Source organism: Capra hircus, chromosome 17, assembly GCF_001704415.2.
Source record: "Capra hircus breed San Clemente chromosome 17, ASM170441v1, whole genome shotgun sequence".
Classification (NCBI taxonomy): Eukaryota; Metazoa; Chordata; class Mammalia; order Artiodactyla; family Bovidae; genus Capra; species Capra hircus.
In genome coordinates this window covers 59,509,926-59,524,452 of record NC_030824.1, presented here as the reverse complement: position 1 = coordinate 59,524,452, position 14,527 = coordinate 59,509,926, and the positions used below count along the sequence as shown (strand labels likewise).

The 14,527-nt window shown below is 37.8% G+C and overlaps 1 protein-coding gene across 1 annotated transcript in view; it reads left to right on the top strand.

Annotated features, from left to right (window-relative positions):
* The window catches only part of TTC29 (tetratricopeptide repeat domain 29), a 259,564-nt gene that overhangs the window by 83,776 nt on the left and 161,261 nt on the right, over window positions 1-14,527 (top strand). Inside the window, exon 8 of the mRNA XM_005691202.2 lies at window positions 5,399-5,484. Coding sequence (XP_005691259.1) covers window positions 5,399-5,484 — 86 coding nt within the window. The remainder of the gene's footprint in view (window positions 1-5,398; window positions 5,485-14,527) is intronic.

Genomic DNA, 14,527 nt, shown 5'->3' with positions numbered 1-14,527 from the left:
TCATGACTCTAGTATTCTATTATTTTCATATTTCAATCATCATTGGTCTTTAATAAATTCACGAAGTTGTACAAACATCAACACTAACCCCATACTCACTAGAAGTCATGCCCTACACCTTTCTTCCCCTGTCCCCTAGTAACCATTCATCTTTCTGTCTCTGTGCATTGACCTCTTCTGGATAGTTCACACAAATGGAATTATACTCTGTATGTTCTTTTGTGTCTCGCTTCTTTCACTTAGCATCATGTTTTCAAAGTTGATTCATCTTGTAACATGTATCACTACTTCATTCATATTTATGGCCAAATAATACCCTATTATATGATTATTATCACATTTTCTTTATCCATTCATCAGTTGGTGGACATTTATGTTGTTCCCACCTTTTGTCTCTTATGAATAATGCTACTCTGAACATTTGTGTGCATGTTTTCAGTTCCTCAGGGTATATACCTAGTTGTGGAATTGCTGGGTCATATAACTCTATGTTTAACTTATTGTTGTTGTTCTTGTTCAGTTGCTCAGTCATCTCTGACTCTTTGTGACCCCCTGGACTGCAGCACGCCAGGCTTCCCTGTCTTTCCCCATCTCCCAGAGCTTGCTCAAACTCATTGTCTATTGAGTCAGTGATGCCATCCAACCATCTCATCCTCTGTCATCCCCTTCTCCTCCTGCCTTCAATCTTTCCCAGGATCAGGGCCTTTTCTAATGAGTCAGCTCTTCGCATCAGTTGGCCAAAGTATTGGAGCTTCAGCTTCATCATCGGTCCTTCCAATGAATATTCAGGAACTGGCAAAGAGTTTTCCCGAGTCACTGAATTGTTTTACATTCCCATCAACAATGTATAAAGGGTTTCACTTTAGCCACCCCCTCACCAGCACTTGTTGCTCGTCTTTTTATTATAGTCATCTTTAGTAGGTATAAAGTGATATCTCACTGAATTTATTTTGCCTATCCCTGTTGGTTAATGATGTTGAGCATCTCTTTGTGTGCTTACTGTCCATTTGTGATATCTTCTTTGCAGAAATGTGTATTCAGTTTCTTCGCCCATTTTTAATTGGGTTATTTTTCTTTTTATTATTGAGTTATAAGAATCCTCTAATATTCTAGAGCAAGTCCTTCATCAGATTTGTGATTTGAAAACACTGGGTTTTCTTTACCCTCTCTGACGGTATCCACTGAGGGCCAAGCTTTTAATTTGATGAAGCGCAAAGTAATGTATTCCTTCTTCAGTTGTTTGTGCTTTTGATATCATGACTGTGAAGGTTTTCACTAATGCAAAGTCATGAAGATTTACTTCTATATATTATTCTAAGAGCTTTATAGTTCTAAGTCCTATATTTAGGGGTGGGTGTGTGTGGGGTGGGGGGGAGCGGTGTGTCAAGAGGGTCCAACTTCATGTTTTACGTGTGGATATCCAGTTGCCCCAGTACTAGTTGTTGAAAATGCTCTTCTTTCTCAGTCTTGTCTTGGGATTGTTGATAAGTTTAACTGACCATAAATGTGAGGGCTGGTGTCAGAGGCCATCTTCGTCTTCTTCCTGATCTTAGGACAAAAGCTATCAGTCTTTCACCATTAAGTTTAATGTTAGCTGTGGGGGTTTTTGTAAATACTTGTTTAACACGTTGAGGAAGTTCCCCTCTATTCTGAATTTGCTGAGGGTTTTTTTTTAATCATAAAAAAGGGTTGAATTTTGTGAAATGTCTTTTTCTGCATCTATTGAGATGAAAATGTGGTTTGTCCTTTCTATTAAAAATAGTATATTACATGGACTGATTTGCACATGTTGAATCAACCCTAAATTCCTGGGATAAATCCAGCTCGATCCTGGTGTTTAATCCTTTTCCTTTAACTCCTGGATTGGCTTTGCTAGTAAATATTGGGGATTGTCTATATTTATGATGGATGTTGGCTTGTAGTTTTCTTTTCTTGTGGTGTATTTTTGATTTCAAAATAATAGTGGCTTCATAGAATGATTTGGGAAGTGTTCTCTCTTAGTTTTTGGAGGAGTCTGTGAAGAACTGGTGTTGGTTGTATTTTTAATATTCAGTACACTTCATCATTGAAGCTAGCTGGGCTTCTTTTGTGGAAACTGCTTGATTTCTAATTTAAGTTCTTTACTTATTGTGAATCTATTCATATTTTCCGTCTCTACTTGAGTCACTTTCAGTAGTATGTGTCTTTCTATTTTTCCATTTTATCAACTGTATCTAACTTGTTGGTATACCATTGTCCATAATATTCCTTTATAATATTTTTTTATCTCTGTAAGAACTGTGGTGATTTCCCTTATTCATTCCTGATTTTCATAATTTGAGGATATTCTTTTTTTCCTCGTTCAGTCTAGCTAAAAGTCTGTCAATTTTGTAGACTTTTTCAATGAACCAACTTTTGGTTTTGTTGAGAACCTCTTTTTTTCCTATTCTCTATTTCACTTATTTCCTCTCTATATTATTTCCTTCTGTTTGCTTTAAGTTTAATTATTCTTTTTCTACTTTTATAAAGTAAAAAGATGTTTCCTTTTTTAAAAACCAGGCATTGATAGCTGTACATGTCCCTCTCTGCTCTGCTTAAACTGAATCCCACAAGTTTGGGGGTTTTGTATTTTCATTTTCATTCATCTCAAAGTATTTTCTAGTTTACCTTTTCATTTCTTCTTTGATCCAATGATTATTTAGAAGCGTGTTTAATTTCCACATAGTTGTGAGTTTCTCAAATTTTTCTGTTATCTTTAATTTCATTTTCTTGTGGATACCATCTCAGGGTAGTGAGATCTACTACCCTGACAACTGTATTTAATATTGAAACCTGCTTTTTTCGTTGTATCCCTACTTAGCATTCTCAAATCCCCTTAACCTGCTTAAGTTTTTCCCCTAAAATACTTATCACCCTGAAACTTACCATATACTTTATTATGTTTATTTTCAATTTTCTGTCTTTTTCTTTTATTTCTCTAAAATATAAACTCACCAAGGACAGGGAATTTGTCTGGTTAATGTACTGATGGATTCCAAGTGCTGAGAGTTGTGCCTGGTTTTTGGTTTTCAGTTACTAAGTTGTGCCTGACTCTGCGACCCCATGGACTACAGCACACCAGGCTTCCCTGTCCTTCGCTATCTCCTGGAGTTTGCTCAAACTCATGTCCATTGAGTCCATGATGCCATCCAACCACCTCATTCCCTGTTGCCCCCTTCTACCTTGTATAGGATGGTCCTAATAAATAAGCACTGAATAAATGAATGAGTGAATATGTGTTAGCCAAATAACAAAAAGAAGGTTTAGGGCACATTTTAATAAAACGTTTGAGTTATTCCCAAGAACATTGTGTCCATTATTCCACCTGGGATGACTTCCTCTTTGAATTCTCTAGTAAACATACTAGTGCAAGAATGAACAATTTAGTTTTGAAAATAAAAACATATTAATTTCTTTAAGACAAATGATTATTGACTTGGATAGCATGGCTAATATAAATTTAACCCACTCAGGTAAACAGCACAATATAACTGATCTTGGACACTTTTTCTGTATGTCACTGTTGAGCGGGTCACTCAACTGCAATATGTTTTCCTTCAGTATTTTATTATTTTCAGTTTATCTTAACTTCATCTCAGTAAACAGGAAGTTCTTATACTTAAATCCTACTATTATTTGGTGTGATCTATTTCAGTTAGCTGTTTCAAAACCTTTCTGTCTACAGGAATAGATTTTTTTTTCTACTTTTTTGGGCTGCTTTTCACATAAAGTTTAATGCAAATAATGATCCCGTATGCACACATGCAGTTGTCACTGCTTTACTCCATTTAACACAGCAAGTACAAGTCTCAGGCAATCAACCCTTAATTATCGAAGAGGCAGCTTCCCACCATAGTCTCTTGCTTCTGCCCCTTCTTTTCCTCCCCTGGTCCCACCTTTCTCCCCAGCAGTCATAAGCCTATAGCAGAGAAAAAGTGAGGGCCCAGCTGCATTATGAGTTCAGATTTCCCAGACTGAATCACTAGCATCATCAGCTCTGCTGAAGTGGGATCTTGAGGGTATAATTCTCTACAATTGATGAAATTGTCAGAGAAGAAAAAATATACTGTCAGTGGCATTTGCTGTCCTGTTTCCTTGCAGTCTTCCAGTTGAGCCATTGCTTCACAAGAGGTAATTCAGTGAGTGCTGAGCAGAGAATTGCTGGCTCCTGTGGAAATCCATCATGGTGGGAATGCAGAGTGCAGAAATCTAAGGATCTTTACTTTCCAAAGATAAAAAATGGGGGTAGATAAATCAGCATTTGCATTACCCAGGAGTTAGGTAACATTAAAAGCAAAAAACTTCCAAAAGTAAAAGAGAATAGTATTATTTTGGAAAATAAGAACCTCCTATGGTTCTTACAAGTATATTAGATTTACATGGTAAATTTTGTACATTAATTGTTAGTAAATTATCTATTTGTTAGACAGTGTGATGTATGTCTTATTGAAGCACATGTTACATGTTGACATATTTTGGGAAGAAAAATTTGATAATGCCTGGAATAAAGCACATCCTACAAAATTAGGCTAAATTCCTTCTGAAAAGATGGTGAAAAGCATTTACCAATCACTAGCAAGGGAAAATGTGTTTGGATTTCAAAGTATGCATGGAACTTTATACCAAGAAATGAAGCTCTGGCATTCTTACCCAAGTTTTAAGCAATAACTTTCCAACTAAAACCTAGTCAAGGCAACAATTGCTTAGCTTGCTAATTATCTGCCTTATTGGAGACTTAACTGAATGCCAGTCTGTGTGTGTATGTGTGTTTGTCCACCAAGTAAGGCTGATACTCCTTATCAATTATTTCATGTATGTAGTCACAGCTATGGTGAATGGCTGTAGGTTTTACATGGTGGTGCATGCATACTAAGTTGCTTTCGTCATGTCTGGCTCTTGGCGACCCTATGGACTGCCAGACTCCTCTGTCGATGGGATTTTCCAAGCAAAACTACTGGAGTGGGTTGCATGCCCTCCTCCAGGGGATCTTCCTGACCCATGGATCAAACCCGTGCCTCTCATGTCTCCTGCATTGGTAGGCAGGTTCTTTACCACTGACCCCACCTGGGAAGCCCTTACATGGGTGACTGATATAGAAATCATATATGGGTGTCAAAATGCTAAGACTGGATTTTGTGTCTCAGAGGAAACTCATCATAATTATATTGCTCATACACCTTATTCTAACATCTGTGACCCAAGTAAATTATATTAATGTCAGCCTTTTTGATCAGTACACAGCTAGGCTTCAGGGGTTGTTGATATAAATCTGTATACTTTGTTATAATAACTTTCCAGTGTCTTGAAAAGCAGAGACTCTGTTTGTGGAATAAGCCAGTTTCTTCAATACCATAATATTTTTTCTACATTTTTGTTTTAGGAAATGACAAAAAGATGGAAGGAGAGGCTTCCTATTACTTGGGCTTAGCGCACTTGGCTGCTGGAGAGTATGAAACAGCATTAGCAGTAAGTTCAAGGAGACTTTTCATCACTGCCACTTTTAATTTTTATTTTATTATATTTGTTTAATTGTATGTTGTTATAAGGCCAACAGGGATGAGATGGGCCTGATGTAAATGTACCTGTTTATAGAGACTAAAGCAAAATAGCTATTCTAGAAGCATTAAAAATTGGTTTTACTGATGAAGTTAAATATATCAAATAATGGGGCCCTCCACTCCCATAGCACCAAGGACAAGAGGAAATGGATTTAAATTACAGCAAAAAGTATACAGTTAAAAAAAAGTATAATAAACTTGTGGTTTGGGACTTTTTTTTTAGGCAAGACAGTGGTTAATAAGGAACAGATTGAATTCCATTGTTGTGGACTTTTCGTTTGTGGGAGTTAGGGGAGAAGGCACCAAGTGGGGAAGGCATCGCTAGTCCCAATCTGAGAAGTAGCCTGTTTCATGATAAAAATCACTGTTTGCCTATTTTATGATCAGGCTTGGGGTGTTTGACACACAAAAAAATGTCAACAGCTATCTTTTCTGTAACAGAAATAATTTCTCTTACCTCTAATACATTTCAAGTGTGGCTTCATATTTAATTTTGTTTACATCTCAGGTAGTAACCCTATTTGACAGGGAGTATTGGCTTTATTTTCAGCTTTTAGGAGCTCTTACTGGCTCTTTTAGATATTCATGCTATGTAGCATTCCTGTAATTGAGCTAGATACATTCTTTATCGTCCTTAAAATTGGGTCATCATAGGAAACATGGGTTTTCCTAGTTGACTCTTCTGCTTAATAGTTTTTAGTTAATGACATGCATTCAGCAAGGCTGTTGTGTTCCAGATACTTTCAGGAGCACAGAAGCCGACAAGATGCACATTTCCCTTTAGGAGCTAATTTAATGAGGTTGACCGACTTGTAAACAACTGTAATTCAAAGCAGGATGGACAGGGGTTTTCTGAATTCAGAGATAAGTATGTATTTAGTTCCAATACCGAAAATCAAGAGGGTTGCACAGGAGAACTTTTGAGGGGTAGGCTATCTACAGGCAGAAAGTATGAGAGTCATGGATAGTGGAATATTAGACACACACTCATTCACACACACTCAACACATGAATGTTTGAGTAGGTTTGAGAAGCATTGAATTATTATGTGCAAGGTAGGATACAGTAGGAGGTCAAGCTGGAAAATAAAGTGAAAACTAGCTTAAAGATATTCCCCCCACCTCATCACATGGCAAGTGCATAGCAAAATAAATTCAAACAATACCATAGTGTTTATGGTGAAAATAAATCTTCCTTCTACCCCTATACTCAGTCTCACAGTTTTCTCAAAGGCAGTTAATAGTTACAAGTTTCTGATTTATCCTGCCAAAAATTTTCATGTCTATACCTGGCATATAAGTACACATATATGTGTGCCCATTTTGTTGTTTACTAAATAGTAAGTTTTTATACACACCGTTCTGCCTCCTGGATTAACTTCCTCCATACTGATGGATATCTAGACAGGTCTCATTTTAAAAAGGACTCATGGTGCCCCATGGTATAGCTATACGATAAGGGATTTAACCATCTCCTGTTGGTGGGCATTTAGGTTATCTCCAAGCAGTATTTTTTTCCTTTAAAAAAATTAATTTATTTATTTTGATTACTTTACAATATTGTAGTGCTTTTTGCCATACATCGACATAAGTCAGTCACGGGTGCACACGTGTCCTCACATCCTGAACCCCTCCCACCTACCTCTCCACCCAGTCCCTCTGGGGTGGCCCAGAGCACCTACCGGCTTTGAGTGCCCTTCTTCATGCATCGAACCTGCACTGGTCATCTGTTTTACACATGGTAATATACATGTTTCAATGCTATTCTCTCATATCATCTCACCCTCGCCTTCTCCCACAGAGTCCAAAAGTCTGTTCTTTACATCTGTGTCTCTTTTGTTGCCTTGCATATAGAATTGTTGTTACTGTCTTTGTAAATTCCATATATATTGCTTTACTATACTGTATTGGTGTTTCTCTTTCTGACTTAACTTCACTCTGTATAATAGGCTCCAGTTTCATCCATCTCATTAGAACTGACTCAAATATGTTCTTTCTTATAGCTAAATAATATTTCATTGTGTAAATGTACACAACTTCCTTATCCATTTGTCTGTCTGTGGGCATCTAGGTTGCTTCCACGTCCTCACTATTGTAAATAGTGCTGTGATGAACACTGGGGTACACGTGTCTCTTTCAGTTCTGGTTTCCTCAGTGTGTATGCCCAGCACTGGGATTGCTGGGTCATATGACAGTTCTATTTCCAGTTTTTTAAGGAATCTCCACTCTGTTCTCTATAGCAACTGTACCAGTTTGCATTCCCACCAATCAGTTTTTATCACATAGAGTACAGCAGTGAACAGCTTTGTGCTGAAGTAAGAGATGATCTACAGAGTAAATTCCTACAGGTGGAAATGCTGAGTCAGAGAGAAGGTGAATTTAAAAATAAATTTATTTTTATTTCTGATCTTCACTTCAAAGACACTTCACACATTTGTAGTCATATAACAATAACAATCAGTGAAAGTGCCTGCTTTCTCAGGAGCTATTTGTATTTTAAGAATTTAGACGTTTAGTTAATATGTGTCGTGAATGTTTTTCCAGGCCATTTTTCAAGGTGTTTTTTAATTAATTGGAGGATAATTTCTTTACAATGTTGTGTTAGTTTTTGCCATACAACAACAGGTCATTGTTTTTTGTTTTTTTTTTTTACAATTTTATGAAATTCTTCCATCCCAAGCTTTTAGATATGTATGTGGCCAAATTTATCAATTTCTTCTTGTATGATTTCTGGACATTCTCAGAAAGACTACTCATTCTCAGAGAATTAGAAATTCATTCTAATTCCAAGATCATACTTTTTTAATCTGTGGGAGGATTGGAGAGTCTTAAATGATTTGCTGGGTAATGTGAAGCTCATTTTTTAAGCAATCTGGAATATTTGATGACTTTGATGAGGCTGGTGACATGATCTCCTTAATTCACTCACGGTTGTTTACTGAGCACCTTCTGACAGAGACATCATGCTAGGCGCTGGATCTGATCATCCTCACGCTGAGAAAGTGCTCTGTTAGTTTTAGCCTTTGCCTTCTTATATTTAGTCTATCATTAATTCTTATCATCAACTTCATACCCTCTTTTTATTCTCTCACTCGTATTTTAAATTTATGTTGGAGTATTTTCAGATTTTCAGTATCTTGCCCCTATATTCAACTACTATCTCTCATAAATTTCTTCTCCTTTCCAAAATGTTGTCCATCTGTTTAAGGATTTTTATGTGATTATTTTTTCCAAAGAATCTTGACTTAGAAAAACCTGTCACGTGTAAATATCCCTAATTAATGGTTCTCATGATGTGAAACAGAAGGGACTCTGAAATTTTGCTAATTTTGATCTCAATTTGAAGGCTTTAATATATTAATAAATGATTAATACATGTAATTGGAGAAGGAAATGGCAAACCACTCCAGTATTTTTGCCTCGAGAATCCTGTGGACGGAGGAGCCTGATGGGCTGCTGTGCATAGGGTTACACAGAGTCAGACATGACAGAAGTGACTTAGCATGCATGCATGCATTAGAGAAGGAAATGGCAACCCACTCCAGTATTCTTGCCTGGAGAATCCCAGGGACAGAGGAGCCTGGTGGGCTGCCATCTATGGGGTTGTACAGAGTCAGACACGACTGAAGTGACTTAGCAGTAGCAGCAGCAATACATGTAATAGAAAAATATATTGACAAGTATATGAGCTAAGAATTAGTTTGTTGAAGGGTTCCATTGTTGAGTTACTGTTGCCACCAGGCCTCCATATCCTTTATCTTTTAGGCACCTGGGAGGATATTAATCAATGTAAACAGGATGCAGAAAAAGGAATATAGTAGTTTTGATGTTAGCAACACTAGACTTTTGAGTTAATTACTTTTCTCTTTGTTATAAATCACTGTACTCCTTTTCCTTGTTATAAATTGTTGTGCCCTTGCTATGTAAGAATGTAACTTTATTTAGTGCTTTCTGAGAGTGGCACCAGACTCTGGGAAGAACAACACTATTACCCTTATCAGAAAAGGGCTGTAAAATGCTAATTGGCCTTCTGGCCAGAAGATGATGTAAATCACCTAAGACTTGTGTATACAACAGATATGCAGAGAGAAAGCCTGGTCTCGATAAGAGTCAGGGCTGCTGACGCTGCATAATTTTGTATTATCCATTGATCTCTATGTAAAATCAAAAGTACATAAGGCCTTTCCGGACAATAGAGGATGGGCCAGTCACTGGAAAGACAGGTTTCCCCCATGTCAAGTCTCTCTCTCTCTCTCTTTCTCCCTCTCCCTCCCTCTCCTTTTCAGGCTGAATTCCCATCTGGGGCATGGAGGCTCTCCGACTCTACTTACTTGCCCTGGCTTCCAAGATCCACTCGAGAGGGAGCCTAAGACGGGGCACCCTCAGCTATTCAAGTGGGCACCGGTGGCCTAACGTAGACAGTGCAAGTTCCTTGTCTTGGAACTTTATTAGTTTTCCGTGTAAACCAAGTCATTCAGCCTCTTTTCTCCACTAAATTTCCCACTACACTATTTCTTCCTAAACTCTCTTTATATTTCTAAATAAATAAGTTTTTCCTCAGCACGCCATCCCCACTGACAAAGCATTCTTTATTGAATTATGAACTAGCACTAAACTAAAAACAAATAGTGGATTTTTTTAGAGCTGAAATACCTACTAATGGGGAAAGTCCATTTGGTGAAGAGAAGCGATGGTTCCTATAATAAACCTGTGCAGAAGGTCACAGAGACCCTGATATTTAAAAGAGAAGAAAGCTACCAATATACATCAGATGCTGAGGAAAGAAGTAGTAATTCCCTTCGACCATAGTCAATTTACACCTGAAAATTTCCAAGTAGAGTAAATTCTTAACATTAGAAAATAAATGTATCTTATGAAGTCCTAAGATTTCAAGGAGGAACATATTTTACCAAAAAATCACAGTCAAGACCTTATGCAAATCTGGCCCAACTCCTACAATCAAACATTGCAACCATAATTTCCTTATTTTAAGGAAAAGGATGGTCCTATCTAAGTAAATTGTTTTTGTGCATGAATTTTCTTTCTCTGTAAATACTCCATTCCACTTCCTAATCTTAGGAACATCAACTTAGATCAGTCTTCAGTACATTCATTGAGGTATTTCCCATTATTTAGTTATTTTCCATTATTAAGCAGAACTTATTTCTAGAGTACATCATGAGAAATACTTGGCTGGAGGAAACACAAGCTGGAATCAAGATTGCTGAGAGAAATATCAATAACCTCAGATATGCAGATGACACCACCCTTATGGCAGAAAGTGAAGAGGAACTAAAAAGCCTCTTGATGAAAGTTAAAGAGGAGAGTGAAAAAGTTGGCTTAAAGCTCAACATTCAGAAAATGAAGATCATGGCATCCAGTCCCATCACTTCATGGGAAATAGATGGGGAAACAGTGGAAACAGTGTCAGACTTTATTTTTTGGCCTCCAAAATCTCTGCAGATGTTGACTGCAGCCATGAAATTAAAAGACGCTTAATCCTTGAAAGAAAAGTTATGACCAACCTAGATAGCATATTCAAAAGCAGAGACATTACTTTGCCAACAAAGGTCCATCTAGTCAAGGCTCTGGGTTTTCCTGTGGTCATGTATGGATGTGAGAGTTGGACTGTGAAGAAAGCTGAGTGCAGAAGAATTAATGCTTTTGAACTGTGATGTTGGAGAAGACTCTTGAGAGTCCCTTGGACTGCAAGGAGATTCAACCAGTCCATCTTAAAGATCAGTCCTGGGTGTTCATTGGAAGGACTCATGTTGAAGTGGAAACTCCAATACTTTGGCCACCTGATGCAAAGAGCTAACTTATTTGAGAAGACCCTGATGCTGGGAAAGTGAGGGCAGGAGGAGAAGGGGATGACAGAGGATGAGATGGTTGGATGACATTGCCAACTCGATGGACATGGGTTTGGGTGAACTCTGGGAGTTAGTGATGGACAGGGAGGCCTGGTGTGCTGCGGTTCATGGAGTCGCAAAGAGTCGGACATGATTGAGTGACTGTACTGAAGTGATCCTCTGAAAGGAGAATTCCCCATATTGGTACTTAATTTGATTTTATAGTACTAAATTCTTGCACTATATTTAATTATTCCGCATATAAAACAGTAGCAATTTCTATGTTTGCAGACATGTCAGAATCTTTATAATAATTTATAATGCTTCTAACATTGATGTTAGCTCTTATATATGGTTAACCCAAATCTCTAGCCTTATCAGCAGCATCCCATAGAAAAATGCAAATAAATAATGTATCTGAAAATAGTTATAATAATATTCTAGTAACTTATGGATTGTTGATAAATATTAACAATGGAGGATATGGGTTAAAATGATATCATCTTAAGGTTTCACTAAATAATTGTAATCAAATTTTATTTATTCTTTGACTCAACAGATATGAAGATTATATATATATATATCAGGAAGCATTTCTATCAAAGGATAATTTATTTTATTTCTAATGTTTAGGATATAGAAAGTTTGAGGCAAGAAGTTTCCTATATACTTGTTCCCATTTAGTTCCTTTCCTGTTTAACTTCTTACCATCTCCCTTAATAGTAACTCCCTCTTTCATAACAGTAAACTCTTCACCTAAATGATAATCTAGCTGACATACACATGCTTGCAGATTCTACAATAACATACATGAAACAAGTTTTCCTTTTAATCAATTTTATAAGTGATGATTTTTATCTACCACTGAAACTATGATGCAACCCAAATAAATGTGAGCTCTTCACAGCTCTCTTAGTGGGATACCATGTTAAAAGGAAAACATCCAGCAAGCTAAAAGAAAAGTACTTTCAATTTTTCCATAGTTGTCTTCAGAAAACTAGAGATAAAATTCTTAACTCACAGCAACATTATTTTTTTAAAATTCCTCTCTCCTCGCATTAAAAAAAAATCAATTTGTCTTTCTCTAAATATCCTGAAGGATGTATTTTCATGTCACTTCTGGACACAAAATGTCCCTCCTATGTTCTGCTCACAGATGTTTAATCACTCCTTTCTCCCCCATCTCTCCTCCTACGTGCTTTTCTCTCATGGGTCAAAAACTCATGACTCTTCAAAAGGCACATGAGATGTTCAACTTTGATAATATGTGTATGTGTATGTGTGTGCATGCACATGTGTGTGCCCAGTCTTGTCCGAATCTTTACAACCCCATAGACTGTAGCCAGCCAGGTTCCTCTGTCCATGGAATGACATGTCCAGGCAAGAATACTGAAGCAGGTTGCCATTTCCTCTCCAGGGAATATTCCCAACCCAGGAATCCAGCCTTCCTCTCTTGTGTTTCCTGCGTTAGCAGGCAGATTATTTAGTACTCATACAACCTGGGAAGCTCCCACTAATTGTTCAGTTCAGTTCAGTCGCTCAGTTGTATCCTACTCTTTGCGACCCCATGAATTGCAGCACGCCAGGCCTCCCTGTCCATCACCAACTCCCAGAGTTCACCCAAACTCATGTCCATTGAGTTGGTGATGCCATCCAGCCATCTCATCCTCTGTCGTCCCCTTCTCCTCCTACCCCCAATCCTTCCCAGCAGCAGAGTCTTTTCCAATGAGTCAACTCTTCGCAGGAGGTGGCCAAAGTATTGGAGTTTCAGCTTTAGCATCAGTCCTTCCAAAGAACACCTAATTGTTAGAGAAATGCAAATCAAAACTACAATGAAGTATCACCTCACACTGTTCAAATGGACCACCATCAAAAAGTCTACACATAACAAATGCTGGAGAGAATGTGGAAAAAAGGAAACCTTCCTACACAGTTGGTGGGAATGTAAATTGGTACAACCGCTGGAAAACAGTGTGGAGTTGCCATGTGGTCCTGCAATCCCATTCCTGGGCACATAGCCAGAGAAAGCTATAATTCAAAAATATATATGAACCCCAATGTTCATAGAAGCACTATTTACAATGGCTACCACATGGAAGCAATCTAAATGTCTGTTGACAGAGGAACGGATAGAGAAGATGTTGTACATATGGACTATTACCAGAAAAAGCAAGGGAATTCCAGGAAAACATCTACTTCTACTTCATTGACTACACTAAATCCTTTGACTATGTGGATTACAACAAACTGGAAAATTCTTAAAGAGATGGGAATACCAGACCACCTTACCTGCCTCCTGAGAAACCTGTATGCAGGTGAAGAAGCAACAATTAGAACTTTACATGGAACAACTAACTGGTTCGAAATTGGGAAAGGAATACAACAAGGCTGTATATTGTCATCCTGCTTATTTAACTGCTATGCAGAGTACATCATGTGAAATGCCAGGCTGGATGAATCACAAGCCGGAATCAAGGTTTCTGGGAGAAATATCAACAGCCTCAGATATGCAGTTCATGCTCTCTAATGGCAGAAAGTGAAGAGGATCTAAAGAGCCTCTTGTTGAGAGTGAAAGAAGAGAGTGAAAAAGCTGACTTAAAACTCAGCATTCAAAAAACTAAGATCATGGCATCTGGTCCCATCACTTCATAGCAAATAAAAAGGGAAAAAGTGGAAACAGTGAGATTATTTTCTTGGGCTCCAAAATCACTGCAGACAGTGATTGAAGCCACAAAATTAAAAGATGCTTTCTCCTTGGAAGAAAAGTTATGGCAAACCTAGACAGCATATTAAAAAGCAGAGACATCGCTTTGCTGACAAAGGTCTGTCTAGTCAAAGCTATGATTTTTCCAGTAGTCATGTATGGATATAAGAGTTGGACCATAAAGAAGGCTGAGTGCCAAAGAATTGATGCTTTTGAACTGTGGTGTTGGAGAAGACTCTTGAGAGTGCTCTGGACAGCAAAGAGATCAAACCAGTCAATTGTTAAGGAAATCAACCCTGAATATTTGTTGGAAGGGCTGATGCTGAAGCTGAAGCTCCAATACTTTGGTCACCTGATAGGAGGAGCTGATTCACTGGAAAAGACCCTGATGATGGAAAA